Source organism: Gymnogyps californianus, chromosome 15 (genome assembly GCF_018139145.2).
Source record: "Gymnogyps californianus isolate 813 chromosome 15, ASM1813914v2, whole genome shotgun sequence".
Lineage (NCBI taxonomy): Eukaryota > Metazoa > Chordata > Aves > Accipitriformes > Cathartidae > Gymnogyps > Gymnogyps californianus.
The window spans coordinates 18,846,398-18,862,949 of record NC_059485.1 but is presented as its reverse complement, the minus strand read 5'-3'; the positions used below and the strand labels follow the sequence as shown (position 1 = coordinate 18,862,949).

The 16,552-nt window shown below is 56.6% G+C and overlaps 1 protein-coding gene across 1 annotated transcript in view; it reads right to left on the bottom strand.

Moving 5' to 3' along the window:
• Positions 1 to 7,791: 7,791 nt before the first annotated feature.
• The window catches only part of LOC127022587 (ankyrin repeat and fibronectin type-III domain-containing protein 1-like), a 183,241-nt gene continuing 174,480 nt past the window's right edge, over positions 7,792 to 16,552 (bottom strand). Inside the window, exons 14-22 of the mRNA XM_050906219.1 lie at positions 15,180 to 15,299; positions 14,582 to 14,797; positions 14,063 to 14,229; positions 13,587 to 13,737; positions 12,651 to 12,819; positions 12,215 to 12,381; positions 11,436 to 11,646; positions 10,457 to 11,121; positions 7,792 to 8,422 (exon numbers count right to left, since the gene is read on the bottom strand). Of these exons, the coding sequence (XP_050762176.1) occupies positions 8,135 to 8,422; positions 10,457 to 11,121; positions 11,436 to 11,646; positions 12,215 to 12,381; positions 12,651 to 12,819; positions 13,587 to 13,737; positions 14,063 to 14,229; positions 14,582 to 14,797; positions 15,180 to 15,299 (2,154 nt within the window). The 3' untranslated portion in view covers positions 7,792 to 8,134. The remainder of the gene's footprint in view (positions 8,423 to 10,456; positions 11,122 to 11,435; positions 11,647 to 12,214; positions 12,382 to 12,650; positions 12,820 to 13,586; positions 13,738 to 14,062; positions 14,230 to 14,581; positions 14,798 to 15,179; positions 15,300 to 16,552) is intronic.

Here is a 16,552-nt window from a genome sequence, read left to right as displayed (position 1 = left end):
CAACTCTCCAGCTGACTTCATTGAGACTTGACTTGGAGTTAACCTAGCAAAGCAGGAAGGCTGGGAAAGTCATCTGGAAGGAAACACCACCACAAAATTGTCCAGATGGGTGTTTCCTAGAGACTCTCCAATGTATCTTCAACCTCTATTTTACTTAACCTGTGGCCATCCAGGAACCCCAACCCCTGGCAGCGTACAAGCTGCCCATCTGCACCACCGTGCACATCCTTGTGCGATCAGGCCTGACCAGCAAGGGGCCACAGCCTTCTGCAAGCATGGCTCCATCTCCGCTTGCCACGGCAGCACGTGGCACCAGCTGGCCCTGAGCTGGTCAATCCCGCATCCTAGATTTGTACAAATATTTGTACTTCAGCCTGGTGCAAAAAGGTACCTTTCCACTTACAGTCAAAACAATACCTGGGATTTAAATCCCTGTGGCAGCTTGGGTGCACCGTTAATCCATGCTCAGTGCTCAGCCTAGAGCGGAGCGACTGCAGACCGTATCACAGGGTCTTCCCCTTGCAGAGCCCTTCGTTAGACACCAAGAAAGCCAAACCCCTCAGTGACACCTCGCAGCACTGGGTCCCACCATGCAGGCAGGCCGTCCACCTCTCTCTTCCCACCCTCCTTCCCCAGTCCGAGCGTGCTGCTCACCGTGGTTTCTCACTCGGTGCTTGCAGGGTAGCAGGACCAGGCAGCCCCTGTCAGAGGATGCAACCGGGCACGGCCAGAGCTTGCCCGCCAGCCTGGTGGTGTGATCCACGCTCATGTTCTACCGATGCTGACTGCAGGGTACAACAGTGGGACCCTGGCATATTCTCCCTCCCTTGCTCCTGTGCCCAAACACGCACGGTATTTGTGGCTGCTCTACCAAATGCCACCCAAGGGACTTTTTCTTTAAAGATATATGGGTCTATAATTAGTTGGTCATTTCCCGCATCCTTTAAGATAAATTTAGTAGACTTTAGCACCTGCTTTCAGCTTACTGGTGTCATTACAGGGTAAACTGTGGGCAGAGTGAAAATCCAGCATGCACAGAAATGGTGCCCTCATCTAAGCCGTGCTGTTGTATGAAAGCCTCCACCCTGTGACCTGCTGAGCTTTGCATCGATGAATGGCACTGCGGGGGACCAGGCTGGGTTTTCTCTTAATATAGATCAATTAAGGGAGTGTGTTGCTCATGAAGGAGCAGGAACAGCAGCGCTGGGTCTGGGAATAGCACAACACTTGGGGAGATAACATCTCCCAGTACGCTCCCCCACCACAACACTCACCCATGAACCACAGCACATGCTGCTAATCCTTTCTGGGACACTTCACCCTTCTCCGTCTCCTTCTCCAGGCAGCATGGTCAGGAGCTCGGTGGGATGGATTTCCAGGACCTCGGTGGAAGCACCTAGTGCATTTAATTTCCAGTTTTGAGGCATTGTTGGAAACTAGCTGTCTTAAGGGAAAACGCTGGGAATCAGGTCAACTGATATCATCATGGTGATGGGCCCTCTACAACTGCAAGCAGGAGCAGTGACATTTGCTTGTGCAGAGTGCTCTGTTGTGGTTTGGCTGTGGCCGGCACCACACGGGGCTTTGGGGGAAGGGAGGAATGTGGCTGGCTGAGGAGCAGCGCTTGCAGCTATTTCTGCCACAGCAAACCGCACCTCGACGGCAGAGCTGCTGTGATCTCCTGCAGGCTGGGCAGCCAGCTCCAGCCTGGGATTTCCCGGGGGCTCAGTCAGGTGAAAAGCAGGGACCAGCCAGCTACTTCCCAGCAAGGAGCTGCAGAACATGGACAATGCTTCTCTGCTCTTAGCCAGTGGCTATAGCTCCTGCTGCCCGTCACCCGATTTCAAGCAGTGGCACGGCAAGTCTAGGAATGTGGTCCTGCAGCTCAAAATGGTCAAAGAAAGAAGAGCAAAATCATACTTTTGTTGCTATCTTAATTTACAGGTCAAATTAAACTACTTCAGCACAAACATGTTTGCATCTCCAAAGGTTCTTTGAAGCCTGAGTCAGCAAAGTGCGTGCTCAGCTTTAAGCATATGGTTTATGATCTATTGGATTAAGCTGGGGCTTGAGGGAATAACTACATAAAAACATTGTTTTAACACATCATCTGTTGAGTTTTTCTTTTTTCTTCCCACCAAACCCACAATTTTAGCCATAATAAAATGTTCATACAGGATTGTTGGTTTCAACAAATGGTATCCTCCAAAATTCTTGAGTTAGAACAAACTTGTAGATAGTCACTGGACTGTTCCCGTGTTTTGGTTTTTCAAGTGAAAATGAGTTTGGTTAAAAAAAAGTTTCAGGTTTTTTTTTTTTTTTTTTTTAAAGTGGAAAATTAAATAAAATAAAGCACTATTGCTTCCTCATGAATTTTTACCTTTGTATTTTCAGTTCCTGTTTTCACAATGTTTTATTTTTCAGGTTGCTTTGGGAACAGAAGACTTTCCTGTGTCCCGGGAATTTTCATGGGGTGGAAAGAGCTGTTTTCTGCCAGGTCTATAGGTGAGTTTGGAGAACCTCAAGCCAAAAAATCCTAGACACACCAAAGTCAGCCGGAGCTTTCCGATGCTTCTAACATTACCAGGACTCTCATCTCCTCCAATCCAAGTGTCTTTGTGGTTGGGAAATTGAAATCTTGGTCTAAAACCTGCATTGTCTAGCCCGGTTCCACATGGGAAGTGGCTTTGCCCACAGCCTACAGAGTAGACCAGTGTGTGGTTTCTCGGAGAAACCTGGACTGTCCAAGTAAAGGCTACTTGACAGCGAGCCTCAGGCCAACAGTGTTTTGCTCAGCGGCTGCTCGGCGAAGCTGCATCCTCAGTGGGCATCTGTGCTGGGGATGGAAAGTGTGGGCGCTCTGCAAACCCTTGATTCACCCAGCATAAATCTGATCACACCACATTTCAATTATACGGCAACTCTATTTATAAGCTACGCGGGTAAACAGTCCATGTAACTGCGCAGTAATTGTACAGAGTTCCTACAGATGATAGAGCAATAATTAACTTAGTAATTGCATGTGCCGGAATAGGCCTGGAACTTCCACTGTGTTTTGGATGGCTGGCATGGCTCTTGCTCACTTTCTTGCCTCCTGTTTGAGGGAAGAAAGGCTTCCACTGACTTCAACAGATCAGGCTCAGAGCATCTCTCCTCTGTGGACATTGCAGCTGCTTTACAGAAAGGGTAGCTCTTCAGCTTTACCCCGTAACCAGAACTAAGGAAAGAAGAAGTGTCCCAGGGGACAAAAGGGGGAGGGGGGAGAAAAGGCAAAAAAGCAAAAGAAAAAAAACCCCAAACCCCCATGACTCAGAGAGCCAAACCTTGGGAAACACAAAGCTGGATTCATACCTGATAAACCGAGCAACTCCCTTTGGATGGGAGAAAAGAAATGCAGATGCTTTAGAACTGATGCCAACAAGCTCCTGATTTTGGGGAGGAAATTCAGTGTCACAATTCAGGTTTATTTCTATGAATGCATACAATGTGAGCAAAATACCATGCAGGCGTGGCTCTTCTGGTGATGTAAATTAATACATTCCCATTAACCTTCACGGAAGTACGCCAGTTTTCTCCTGCTGAGCTTCTGGACCTGGGTCTGCCTCCAAGCAGAAGGAGGAGAAGACCCGGTTGCTGGACTGGACAAGTTGATATTTTGCTTTCATTGTCTCCGATAGCAAAAACTAATACACTGATCTGCATTTAAATGCTGTTAGTGATGGAAGTGATGTTGACAGAGAGATGAAAAAACCCTCACAAAGTACATATTGTTCTGCAGCGTCATCTTTTGGTGCTCCAAGGCGCCTGGAAGAGGAGGCCACATGTCCCAGCCGAGGAGACTGGCCCCTGCCTCCCAGGGAAGGTAGGAAATGCATCCCCATGCGATGCCCACTGCTGCCCTCAGACCCTGCATGCTGCCAGCTGGAAAGGAAACCCCAGAGCCATTTGGTTTGCTGTTGGCTCAAGGTCAGGAGGAGACAAGCAGTGTTGGCATAGCAAGCTTTCCTATTGAGCTCAGGTTTGTGGACAATGGGCTGCTCTCGATTTCTCCCAGACCTTTGCTTCTGCCCCACCTACCAGATAAGCATTGCTCACATCTGCCTTCACCCGGATGAGATTTTTAAGGATGCCCCGTTGTCTGGATGAGGGGTTGTCTGGGGTAGGTAGGTGTCCAGCACCCAGGTAGGGACAGTGTGGGCATGCAGGGCATCTGGGTGGCGTGCCGGTGCGGAGAGGGTTAGTGCACCCTGGAGGTGCTCACCTGGGCTCAGGTGGGTGTATGGCAGGCGGGTGGGTGCATGCACATACGGGCGCAGTGGTGTTTGGGCCTGGATATTGGCAGTACTGGGGACACGGGCACTGCAGGGATGGCGATGTCTGTGCCTGGTGACACAGGTCCATGCAGGCACAGTCTCCGCGGGCCCCTCCTGGATTCTGGCCTGCTTTGCTCATTAAGATACTGGAGAAAAGGGATTGCTACAAGCAAAATTATGCCTCTTCCAGCTCCACCTCCACTGCTTCCCCATACCAGGAGAGAGCAGGGCTGAGGCCAGGCGCTCTGGGGATCTTCCTCCATCGCCTGTGCCATGGTGCACACGCCGGAGCGAGTGCCAGGCTGGTCCCCACTGAGAAAGCCCCTTCACCAAACCTCTGCCACCAGTGTGAGGAGACCTACCAGGGCAAACACTGTTAATCCTTGTGCTGCTGAGAATGACTGCCCTGGCTCCTCCTCGCCTGACAGCATGCCTCGTCCCGCCACACCAGCTGCCCAGAGAGCGATGCTGAAGCTGGTGGGAGGTTGTCAGCCCGTACCAGCCTTGCTCAGGCCACTTGCTGCCAGGTGCATGGCTTTGGGTTGGAGAAAGAAGGGAACAGAGAGCAACTGAGGCACAGGGGGGTGAAGAAGTGACAGAGCAAAGCTTGAGCCACCTAACCCAGAGCCCCAATGCCCCTTAGAGCCTTGAGCCACTAAGCCCCAGTCTTAACTGTAACACCATCCTGCTTAAGAGCACGTGTGACATAGCCTTCAAGCATTAAAAACCAACCTTCATGTAAACAGCTCGTGGCTCCAGGCTGGTTCAAGCAGCCACATCGGCTCCCCACAGCCCTTAGCACTGAGATTATAGCCTCAGAGACTGCCGCATACAGAGCCTACACGGTTTCTGCTCCCACTCCTTGGCCATGCGGAAGGGCAGAAGAGCATCTGAAAGCTTCAAGACCTGTTTGGAAAGAAAACATTGGGATGTGCCCATGAAGCCACCCAGGGAGAGAAGGAGAACATGAAAAGATGCAACCACCTTGCAAGCGCCATTCTTCAAGAAACGTTGTGCAGCAGAGCCTGCCCGAGAAACCCCTCTTCTTCACCCAGGCCCTCTTTGCTCTGCTCTTCATGGTAGTCCCACCTTATCATGCATCATTTAGCAGCGCATGTCCATAAAGTCCATCTCACGGGGTTGAAGATGTGCTTGGGGGAGGAGTGAAGCTTCCATCAGGACATCACACCTCCCAGTGCCCCTGGCAGGGGATGTTCCTACACGATTGCTGTGCAACTCCCACCCTTCCCGCTCTGACTGCATCCAACTCTGCTTCTACCCAGGCCCCTGCTCTTTCCCTCTTCCTCTTCCAAGCAAGTGGAGGAGCTCCCATGAAACCACGTACTGATTTTCTTCCCTGCAGCCAAGTGATACATCCTGCTACGCGGCCAGAGAAACTCCTGCAGAAAAGCACTGCACAGCCAGCGAGATCCTCCCATGGGCAGGGGCTCTGCACTGAGAAACATGGGCAACCAGATCCCAGCAGGGACTAGCTGCAGAGCTTGTCCACGTCCACCCCGGCCAAAGAGTCAGTGCCTGGCTTTGGGTCACGGCTCCATCTCTCTTGATGGAGCAGGGCTTCTAGGAAGGGAGAACAATTGCTTAAGAAAAGGGGAGGCCTTTTTCCCCTCTGGGGTCAAATGAAAGGGCAGCAAGAGTTGCAGGGATCCGTGCTCAGGAGCATCAGGAACACAGATGTAGCTTTCTGTATGTAGCCCTGCTCTAATACAGAATTCACGCTGTGACTTCCAGAAAGCCACTTAATAGTTTTCCACCAGTTGTGCTTTCCCTCTCCTCTGCCCCAGGCTCTGAGCATCAGTAGGTGACGCATGTGAAGAGGCTCTTGCTAGGGAAGGGCTACCCTGCAGCTCCTGCCTCTTTGGGATGTCGATGCCCGTGGATGCCCAACAAGGACAAACTCCACGGCAACCTCTACACTCACCAACCTGCTTCTTCCTTGACCTGGGGAAGTGGGATGGGTTTTAACTTGAGGCAGGAGATGAGCGAAGGGGAAAAGAGATTGGAGAAGTTGCCTTTTTAAATGTTCCTTTGCCGCTCGCCTCCACGTCCCATGGCGGTGTCTGCGCTGACGTCAATGTGGTGCTGTTGATTTGCACCAGCTGAGGGGCTGGCACACGATCCTCCCCTTCAGAGTGGCTTTGACGTGGGGCGGCGAAGGGCTCGTGCTGGGATATATTCCTGCCCGCACCGCACAGCGTGCCGCTGGCTCTCCGCAGCAAGGCGAGGAACGACGAACCTCCGAGGAGCGACGGCAGTCAGCAGGCAGACCCCGCGCGGCTCCCCGCAGAGCCCCTGCCTTCACCCCGGCACCCGGGGACGGGGGTCTGCTGCCCAGCCCGAACCCCCTGATGCCGACAGAAGGGGAGCGAGGTGGCTGCTAAGAGGGCATCAGCAACACGAGCCTCACCTTGTGAAGGACCACCAGCCTCGCACCTTGCTTGCTGCCGCTCGCTTCAAAGTGTTTGAGCCAGCTGCAATACAGCTGTGAGCTCTCGCTGCCTTCCACGCTCTTCTGCTGGTGTTCTTCCCTCGGTGGAGGCTGCAGGACCGGATTAATGCACTTAACTGCAGATGCTCGGGCCCTACAACCATCGGGTTTCCAACACCACGTGGAGGTGACTGCCTTTGCATGCCAAAGCTTATTTCACTGCCTTACAGAGCAACGAAGCCCAGAAAAACATTTTTAACTTGCACTTCGCTCCCACACATGCGATTTGCGTGTTAATGTAAACTTCCACTGGGTGGAAAGCATCCCATTAAACGCTCCTGGGAAAGATGAGCCCAGCCCTTGAAAGCAGGGCTAACTTGGGGGATGAAGGAACACTACACATCAAGCCGCAAGAAGGAAAAGAGTGATACGCAGTCAGCAGCAGTCATCTTTACTATGGACCACAGGAGATCAGAAAAATAACCTTGTTAACAAGAGACCTAGTGGCTAACAAAATGTCATGCTATAGGACATACAAGAGAGGCCAAGCACAATCACCAGAACAAAATGGCAACCGAGGAGGAAAGGAAATCCCAGGGCGGTGCGGTGCACAGGGTGTTGCAGTAGATGCCCCATAGCAAACCTCTGGCGGTGGTATCAACACAGCTGTGCGCACATCTGTGTATGCGTGCGGCTGGCTGCGTGGGTTCCTTTTGCCTTTAAAACAAGTCAAAGGGTCTTCACCTCTTACACAACTCCAGTGTCTCTAGCACAATTATTATTCTTTTTTTTTTCAGGAAAAAAATAATAATATCATTTTGTTCCAAGAACTATGTGCAAGAATTGTTTCTCCAGGTACAGTGAAAGGAGGGCAGATAGGAAAACACCCTTCTCAGTGCTGTCCTTGTGACTTGTGCGCTCTCCTCATTGACACCACAACCCTCCCCAGCAATCCTCTGGCTTTGCCTTCAGTGAATCCCAAACAAGGCTTTTCAGAAAAAGAAGAAAGAAAAAAAAAGGTATTGCTGCTTCTTCTTGTAATATTTTTCCTCTCTCTCTCTCCCCCCCTTTCCCCTTAAAAATGTTTACTTTCAAAAATTCCATTCCTGCAGAGATTCCTCCCAAGCTCTGAGGTCTCCGCACTCCACCCTCCTCTTCTGCAGTCAGAAAAACTGAGTCTCGATGTCTCTTTGGTTAAAAAAAAAAATAATAAAAAAATAACACAAACAAATAACACACAGCCCAGTATGATCCCATTCCACCCCGCGGACGCCTGATGAGAGGGTGTCTGTGGAAGAAGGAAGCATCAGAGACGAACTGTCTGCTCTCTGGAAGCTGAGGTCCCCACGTCGCCCGGCCAGCTCTCCTCCTCTCATACGGTGGTCGCTGGCCCGTACTGGAGCACCAGAGGGGACGTCTCCTTGATCCGGACGTAGAACCGCCCCTCGGGCCGGGTAGTTTGGAGGGACAGAGGCAAGAAGTCATCAGGAAGCCACCGCTCGCTCTCGTCGGAGGCGAACACCAGTCCGAAGTGCTCCAGCTGCTCCTCGCTGTAGCAGAAGGCAGCCGAGCCGCCCAGCATGCCACGGGAGACGTCATTCATCTCGAGCACCACCAGCTTCACCACCTCCCCAGCGGACGTCTGGCTGGTGATGTGCAGCTGTGGAAAGAGAAAGGTGGGAGAGATGGATGGTAAGGGGGAGGAACAAGGAGGAATCGGGGGCCGGAGGCAGCACACGGTGTCCTACAGCAGTGATCATTAGCACAGAGGAACAGCCACCCCAATGGCGCCCGGTGAGCAAGCAGCAGCAGCCCGGCACGGAGCCGTGGGCACGCCGTGCCCAGGGACGCCCGGCGTGCCAGGGCCCGAACTCATGCACCGCTTTCTTGCCTCCACTGCACTGTCCAAGTCCTTACAGCTCAATTCTTACACGTGTCAGCTACGGCTCGCCCGCTCCGCTCAGGCTGCCCCACCGTCCCATTACCTGCGGCCAGAGAGGGATAGTCCCAGCCCTGCTCCTGGCACCATGGAGGGATCTGCGTAAAGTCCCTCTCGCAAGCAGCATCCAGACCATCAGACCAGCTGAACCACAACAGCTCTGCCAAACTAGCTGAAGGCTCTTTGGGAAGCGGCACTAGATTTCGTCCCATTCACAAGCTCAGGGTTCTCCCACCAACAGCTACCCTCGCTCTCCCTCTCTGCTTTCTTGGGGACTGCCCTCTGAATCCCGAATACAGCCGAGAAAATGAGCTCGTCTGGGCTCTGGCTGCTAACAACCGTCGGGAGCCCGCTACTTGACTTCAAAGGCCCTAGAGCGGGACATCCATCCTCGCCCGGGCAAGGCGACGGTTTCCTTTGGCACATCCGTAAGGGTTTGCGGAGCGCCGCGAGCAGTGCCCCGGCAGGGTGGTCCGAGCCCTCGGCCCACGTGAACCCTGCCAGCTCTGAACAATCATCACAGGGCTCAGCTGATTTACGCCAGCCGAGGAGCCTTTCCTTTGAACTCGGCTTTCTTCGAGAAGAACATCGTAAAACGCTTTCAAGCAGGCGTGTCCAGAGCTTTGCAACTTCAAAAGCCACGTGGGCAGCCCGCCAGGAACCCGAGGGCTGCGCTTCAGTTGCATAGAAATCTATGGTAATTTCTCAAATGGAAAATAAATACTGCGAGTCAGATTCCCCCCTGCTTCTAACGTCCCCGCTGGGTGCGGAGAAACCGGCTATCAAAACTCCCCAGCAATAAAACCCATCAGCCCGTCGGCTCTGTCCTTCCTCTGCCATTTTATGGGCAGGCTGTGCTCGGGCTGCTCCATCAGCCTCGCCTCTGGGCACCGGGAATGTCAGAAGGGAAATTTCAACAGGGGAAGGAGCCTCATGGCTGGGAGCAAAGGAGGTGGCAGAGCTGGAGGGGGACCTGCCCAAGATGCGTGCCCTGGGGGACCTCCTCCATGGGGGATCCCACCCCGAGCAAGTGAGGGTGATCAGAGCTGGGGGGATCAGCTCTCAGCAGCAAAGCTCTCGCGGAGAGGAACCAGGTTGCGCAGCGGCTCCGGCAGACCCCAACGCCAGCAGCAAGGAGGCAGCTTTGCCTGCTCCCCTGCACGGGCTGGAGACGAGCGGCTCCTGCTCTCCCTTCCCCAAAGGCACACAGGGCTGGAAGGCGGGGAGCACAGACCCCGGGGAGGGGAGGCTGTGGGAGGGCTGGGGACAGGGCAGGGGGGTGACGGCTGGATTTCAGCCGGGGGGGCTGATGTGTTTGAACACCAGGACGTGGTGAGGGAAACCCATCAATGTGACCTTTGCTCACTGCCTGCCCGCGCTGGGTGGCACTAACCTACTGTCAGCTGCTGAACGACAGGCCGAGAGCTGAACCACAGCTCCGCTGCCTTGTCCCCCCAAAAATACCCTACCCGTGGCCCTGGCTCGCCCCCTCTGCAGCAGCAGCTATCGCTCCTGCAGAGCCACACGCCCTGTCCCGCGCTGCCAGGAGCCTCATCACTACTGCAGGGACAAAGGGGCGCAGGGCAGGAGTGCTGCGGGTCTCCAGGGGACCTCACCCCTGGGACAGTGGAGGATGGAGAGGGCAGTGCCAGGCGAGGGGCACGCGAGCTCCCACTGCCTGCCTCCCCCATCCTGCCAGCCCCTTCCGTCTCAGCACGGCAGAGCTGCACTGCTGCCCTTTGCAGGCTCCGGTACCTTGACACTGGTCTCTTTGGAGAGTCCGGTTTCATACTGAGGGCAGACCCGCAAGGTGACAGAGCCTGACTTCTTCCCTCGGTCGGCCAAGCACCCGGGTTGCTCTGGCTGCTCCTGGAAGTTCTGAGTCCACTCGGCCGAGCGCGTCCGGAAGACGGGCTCAGAGCCCTGCCCACCCTGGCCACGCTCAGGGCTGGGCGTCGAGCCAGTCCCCAGCCGGAGCTGGTCGCAGTGGCCCGCGGTCCTGCTCTCCGTCGGGGAGCTGTCGACGGAGCCGGGGCAGGACTTTCTGGCTGCCTGGCAGAGTGGTTTGGGGAAGTCCAGGCTGCTGGTTCGAACGCAGTACGCCTGTCGCTTCTCCGTGATGCGCAGCAGCTCGATCTGTCGGCTGGGCAGGACGAAGTCGCTGTCGTAGAGCTCGGGGGGCGGCCGGGGCTCCTCTGGCGGTGGCGGTGGCGGTGGGGTCTTGAGCTCGTGGGTCTGCAGGACGTCCGGGGCGCTGTCCCGGAGGGTGCGGGCGACTCTCCTGCTGCAGCACTCGGGTCCCGAGGAGGAGTACACCAGGTCAAGCTCCTTCGGGCTCTGTGCCCTGCTGGAGTCGTAGTCGCTGTCAGTGGCCAGGAACACCTCCGAGGAGCCCTCCTCGTCCGACAGCCCGTGCGAGTCTGCAAGGGGTGTAAGAGAAGCAAAGAGGGGCTCAGCCTTGCTGTTGGCAGCCCTGGCTGAGGATTCGCACCAGACGGAGTCCAAGGAAGCCGCCGAGCGTTCATCACCTTGCCATACACCCGTGCTGCGCTCGCCAAGGCACAGGCAGAGCAGGTCCTGCCCCAACTGAGACCGACTGCCCTGCCTGTACTCCCGATGCCGGCCCTGCCTGCACCCCCAGAGTGCAGCCAGCCAGAGCAGCCCTTGTGGTCCACCCAGACACGGGCAGCCCCTGAGTCCATCTGGCAGGAGCTTTGCAAAGCCAGGTCCTTACCGGAGTTGAGCTTACGGCTGGTCTCTGGCGAGGGTGCCGGGGAGGGAAGGTAGTCAAGGTGGGATGAGGTGGATCTGGTTTTCTCCTTCATGGCACCGCCGGCCTCGCTGAGGAAGCCGCTGAGAGACACCCCGCAGGAGGGCTGCTTGTACCGGGCGTGTTGCAGGGCATCCATAATCCAGCGCATCTCGCGCCAAATCTCCTCCATTTGCTGCCAAAATAGGAAACAAAGGATCCCTTTCAAAAAGCAAACAGCAGCAACAAAAAAGCCGCACAGCAAAACACAGGCTCTCCCCACACACCTTTCCCAAGAGGCGAAAGCTTCGGGGGAATCCCTGAGTCAGGAAATCCAAAGAAAGTGCACTCAGGTGGGAAGATGCTGCTTCGACCACCAGCAGCTGCCGGTTCAGCAGGACCTGCCTGCTGCAGGCAGGGGTGCTGGGAAAGGGCGTAGCGTGGGGTGCTCTTTCGCACGTCCATCCCAAAATGCACTTCCAGGCCCTTTTCTAGCAAGGTGGGGACCTGCAGAGCAGGAGCCTCCGGCTCTCTAATCAGGATTTTTAATGTGATCATTGGAGTAAGAAGTTGCTAGACAAAGGTCTGCCTGCTGCTGCCCGTCTGCCACATCAGAGAAACCCCACGGGGTCACAGCCACCAAGATCAGTGAACAGCCGCAGTGCGGATGCTCCTGCAGCTCATCCAGGGCATGACTGTCCTGGCCACGTCCCATGGGCACCGTCGAACCTGGCTCCCTCCCAGCATGCTCCCACTTCACGTACCTGGATGTAGTCCTGAACCTGCTGGTGCCTCTGCTTCGCGGTGGAGAGCTCAGCGTCGGAGAAGGCCTCCCTGAGGCTCTGCTGAGAGAGGAGCGACTCCAGCTCCAGGAGGGCGGACACCTGGCAGTACTGGGTGATGAACTCCCGGTCGTACGTGAAGAAGTGGACTGGGGAGAGGAAAAAAGAGAGGGAGGAATGAAAAATATCAGGTCTCTTGCTGTGGATGTCTTACAGGCTCCTCCCCGCTCACCCAACACAGAGAGGAGGCAACGCTGTCCTCTAGCCTACCTGGACAGCCCTCAGCATTCCCCTCCATCCCTCCTCTCCTGGGGAAGGTGAGGGAGCTCCAGCCCACCCCACTGCCTGTCCCAGCTCTCAGGAGCTCTCAGAGGACAAGGAGACCAGCAAAGGTGGGTTTGGCATTCCATCTCCTCACCTAGCTCGAAGATCTGCAGCGGCAGTGTGAGGAAGCCGGAGCGAGGGGTGTAGGGGTTGTTCTGGCCTGGAGCAGTGCAGACGTCGTCCGATGGAGGCAGCAGCAGCAGGAAGGAGACCTGGCCACCAAAGTCCAGCACCTCTTGGCTGTACAGACGGAAATCTTTGGCCTGCAAGAAGACACTGCAGGTAACAGCTGCAAACATCACTTGGTGGGCCCTCCACCAAGTCCTCATCCACAGAGGAGTCCTCAGGGACCACCTGCAGCCAGGGGACACTGCTGTTTCAGCACGCAACCAGAGGCTCCTTGCTTCTGGCATAATCTGCACACCTCCCTTTCTCTCTTATTGCTCCTAAAAGTCTCTAAACTACTGGTCAAAGTCACCACGACAGGGTCCACAGCGATGGTCTTAGCCCTGCTCAGAGAGGTGCCCTCACAGCTGCCCGGCCAGAAGCATGTGCCTGGCACTGGGGCTGGTGGGCACCTTCCCAGCAAATACTCGGCACGGTGGAGGAGGGATTTCTCCCCGTGCAGTTTGGCCCAGGGGGCTGCAGTTCCATCCCACCACTGGCCAGGGACCACCCTGCTTTGGAGGGGCAGAGTCGGGCTGGTCTCTTGCTGCAAGGGCTGAGCCCAGGACCAAACCACACTGCAGGCAATAACGCAAACCCAGATTCACCATCCTTGCTTTGGAGGTACAGGTGAGGGTAAGAAAGACAAACAGCTCCTGTGGACACTGTCCGTGAGCAGGCACATGCTTCAGATGCTGGTTTTCCACCATGTGCCTTCTATTTGCACGGGACTAAAATCTCATCGATGCTTCAGGCCCCCAAAGAGGGACCAGGGGCTGCAGTACCCTGCTTGCTGCAGTGACCAGCACGGTGCTGCACGGCCCCTTCCCATCCTTCCTCCCCAGACCTCGGCACCTGCCCATACCTCTTGCAACGGGATGTTGACCAGGGTCATCAGCTCCTTGATGGCCACTTGGAGCTCCTGAAACAAGTGGTTCTGGGAAGTCTCAGCCTCTGGCTCTGCAGGAACAGGCTCCTCCACGCTGGCCATCTTCTGCAGCCATTCCCACTCCTCCCTGGAGAAGGGCAGAGACAGACACGTGAAGGAGGGAGCAGCTCGGGGTGGACCTGAATGTGCAATCGCTACGAGAGCTGTGTTTGCTCAGCTGTTCCTCCCCCAGACGGTGCAGCACCCCAAGAGATGCAGGAGCTGTGGAGGTATAGGGGGACCTTGGTTTCCTCTGGCTCCAGGCTGCCCTGTGTGGCAGGCAGTGGGGCTGAGAGGGAATATCACACTGCTGCCAGAAGCCCGAGAGCAGAAGTAGGAGGTGATGGGTGCTCTTAGGCTGGATGGGACAGAGAAGCCTGGCTGCCCCGGGTGAGCTGCCCTGCAAGCCCCACCTGGAGATGTTGGGGTTGGAGCGAATCTTGACGTGGCACAGGATGTTGGGGAGCCGCTCCGGCACCAGCACTCGGATCTGATCCACGGCGCTGCAGAGCTTCAAGTAGCCCAGGTAGAGGCCTGGGGACAGGGCATGGCTGCTCCGTTGGTGGTAAGCCAGCTTGTCCTGAGGAGAAAGGCATTGCTGGATCGAGCAAGCCCTCGCAGGCGGGCTCTCTCCTGCCCTCATACTGGGTGCCGCGGCACAGCCAGCCCAGCCAGCAGAAGGGAAGCAGCAGAGCAGGCACAATCCGGTACTGCCGGGATGAATCCGGCACCAGCCTGATGCTTCCCCTCGAAGCAACAGGATTTTTGCAGGCTGGTTGGGCTCTGCTCCCCCTCTGCCTGCAGCCAGGACCGAAGCCTCAGCGGCCTGGGCTCTGCCGTGGCCTTTCCAGCCCGAGGCGGAGCAGGGAGCGCTGGTGGTCCCGCAATGGAGCCCACTGCAATCCCCTGCCGCAATGGCACTGGCGCAGCACCTGGATGGAGATCAGCAGCGTGTCCAGAGCGGTGGGCTCCTCTGGGGAGGACACAGACTTGCGGCTGGTCTGCAGCTTGCAAATGGGAACCCAGCGGACGCTCTCGAAGGTCTGGTTGGTTTTCACCTCCTTCAGGGTGACGATGAGGATGTTGCCCTGTTTGTCTTTGACAGGCTCGAAGAAGACCTGCCCCAGGTCCTGGATGCCCAGCAGCCCCTGCACGATGGGATGGGAGGGCAGCAGAAAGCAGAGTGTCAGGGGACATCCTCAAGGCACAGTGCTCTGTGGGTCTGGGCAGCTGGGATGTGATTGGCAGCTGCCTGTTGGAAACCAGCCTGCCCGGCAAAGCACCCACTGACAGAGCCCAGCCCCTCTGCACGAGATTGCCATGAAGGCTGACACCCCATCACCCCATGACCGGGGTCCTGCCGGGGAGGACAAGGCAGGGACACCCAGTCCTGTCACTGACTGAGCCGCGGGCAGGACTGGCAGAGCCTGGGGTTTCCTGGGTGCCACACATCTGCATGCTGATCCCAAGGGAGCCCGGCCCACAGTGCTGCCAAAAAAGTGCTCGCTCCTTCCCCAGGCCCACCCTCACCTGCATTTGCGAGATGGCCAGCAGCATCTTGAAGCGTGTCTGCAGGATGCAGGAGCAGGACGACTGGGAGACGGTGACACACTGCCGCAGCCACAGGATCTCGTCCCACATGCACGACACCTGCAGCACACCAAAGGGCCGTCACCACCGGCCGCCGCCGCCTGCAGCTGGTTCACACAAAGGTGTTTTGGGGAAATCCATTTGCCTTTCTGTTTGAGCTGGGTTAGGAACATGCATGGGCACATATCACCTCTCAGCAGGGGTGCCATTTCCTATGCCACAGGCACCCCGAGACGCCTTGAGAGTCTGTACCCGAGGGAAGCACCATGCTGTGCCCACCCAGATATCTGCCTTCATCTAGAACTGAGACCTTCTTAAGTTTGAGTAGAAGATAGCCAAGAGAAGGAGGGAGAAGATAGCCTTCTCCCTCAGCAGATAAGGACCATCCAGCAGAAGATTTTGGCCCTGAGCTGCCCACCTGCCCTTTCACTAAGCCTACTGACAGCAGAGGACCAGGCAGCAGCACCCTGCACGTCCTGCTCTGACAACAGAGGCAGAGCTGCCGTGGCAGGAGCTGCGGTGAAGCAGTTAAACAGCTGAGAAGCCGCTGGCATCCCTGTGGAGAGGCAGCGCCCACCCGTCGCGGCACGCAGCCTGCCCAGCACGGCACCGGTCCATCGCCCACCCGTCGTGGCACGCAGCCTGCCCAGCGTGGCGCCGGTCCATCGCCCACCTTTGGACTTCCAAGGGCTGGGGTGGAAATGCCATTCCCTGGTGGTTTCTCAGTCCATGCTGAACCCCGGCAAGCAGCAAGCCCTCAGGCTGCCTGCACTGCCAAGCCCCAGCGCCCGGGCTGGAGGGGAAGCTGCTGCCAGCCGAAGGCAGCGGTGGTGCATGATGCCCGCTTGGCTCACCCCGGCACTCCCAGGCTACTACCGGCTCTCGGCATCGCTCTGCCCCGCGGAGCGCGTGAGGGCAGTGGCACAGCAGAGGTCCCGGAGGCGATGCCAGGAAGCCCAGGAGCCGCCAGATGTTGTGTTGTCTGGTGCGAGTAGCTGGAGTAGCTTGTGCTCACTTTGTGCGCCTGGGGTGTTCCCCGACACTGCTCCCAGCCCGAATCAGCCCCAGCCAGCCCCAGCGAGCGCTTCACAGTGCCCCACGCACGACGGGCGCTGCTGCCTGCGCGGGCAGCACCAGGAAAGGTGCTGCAATGAAGGCGCTCTGCAGACCGTGACACTCCTGGAAGGACACAGTGTCCAGGGTGGTGGCCATCACTTCAGCAGCATTTGGGGTGGTGGCCAGGCAGACAGAGACATGTCAGGAGACACACTGCTGCCATGCCCCAGCAAGCAGGACAGGGTCCCTGGGCCACC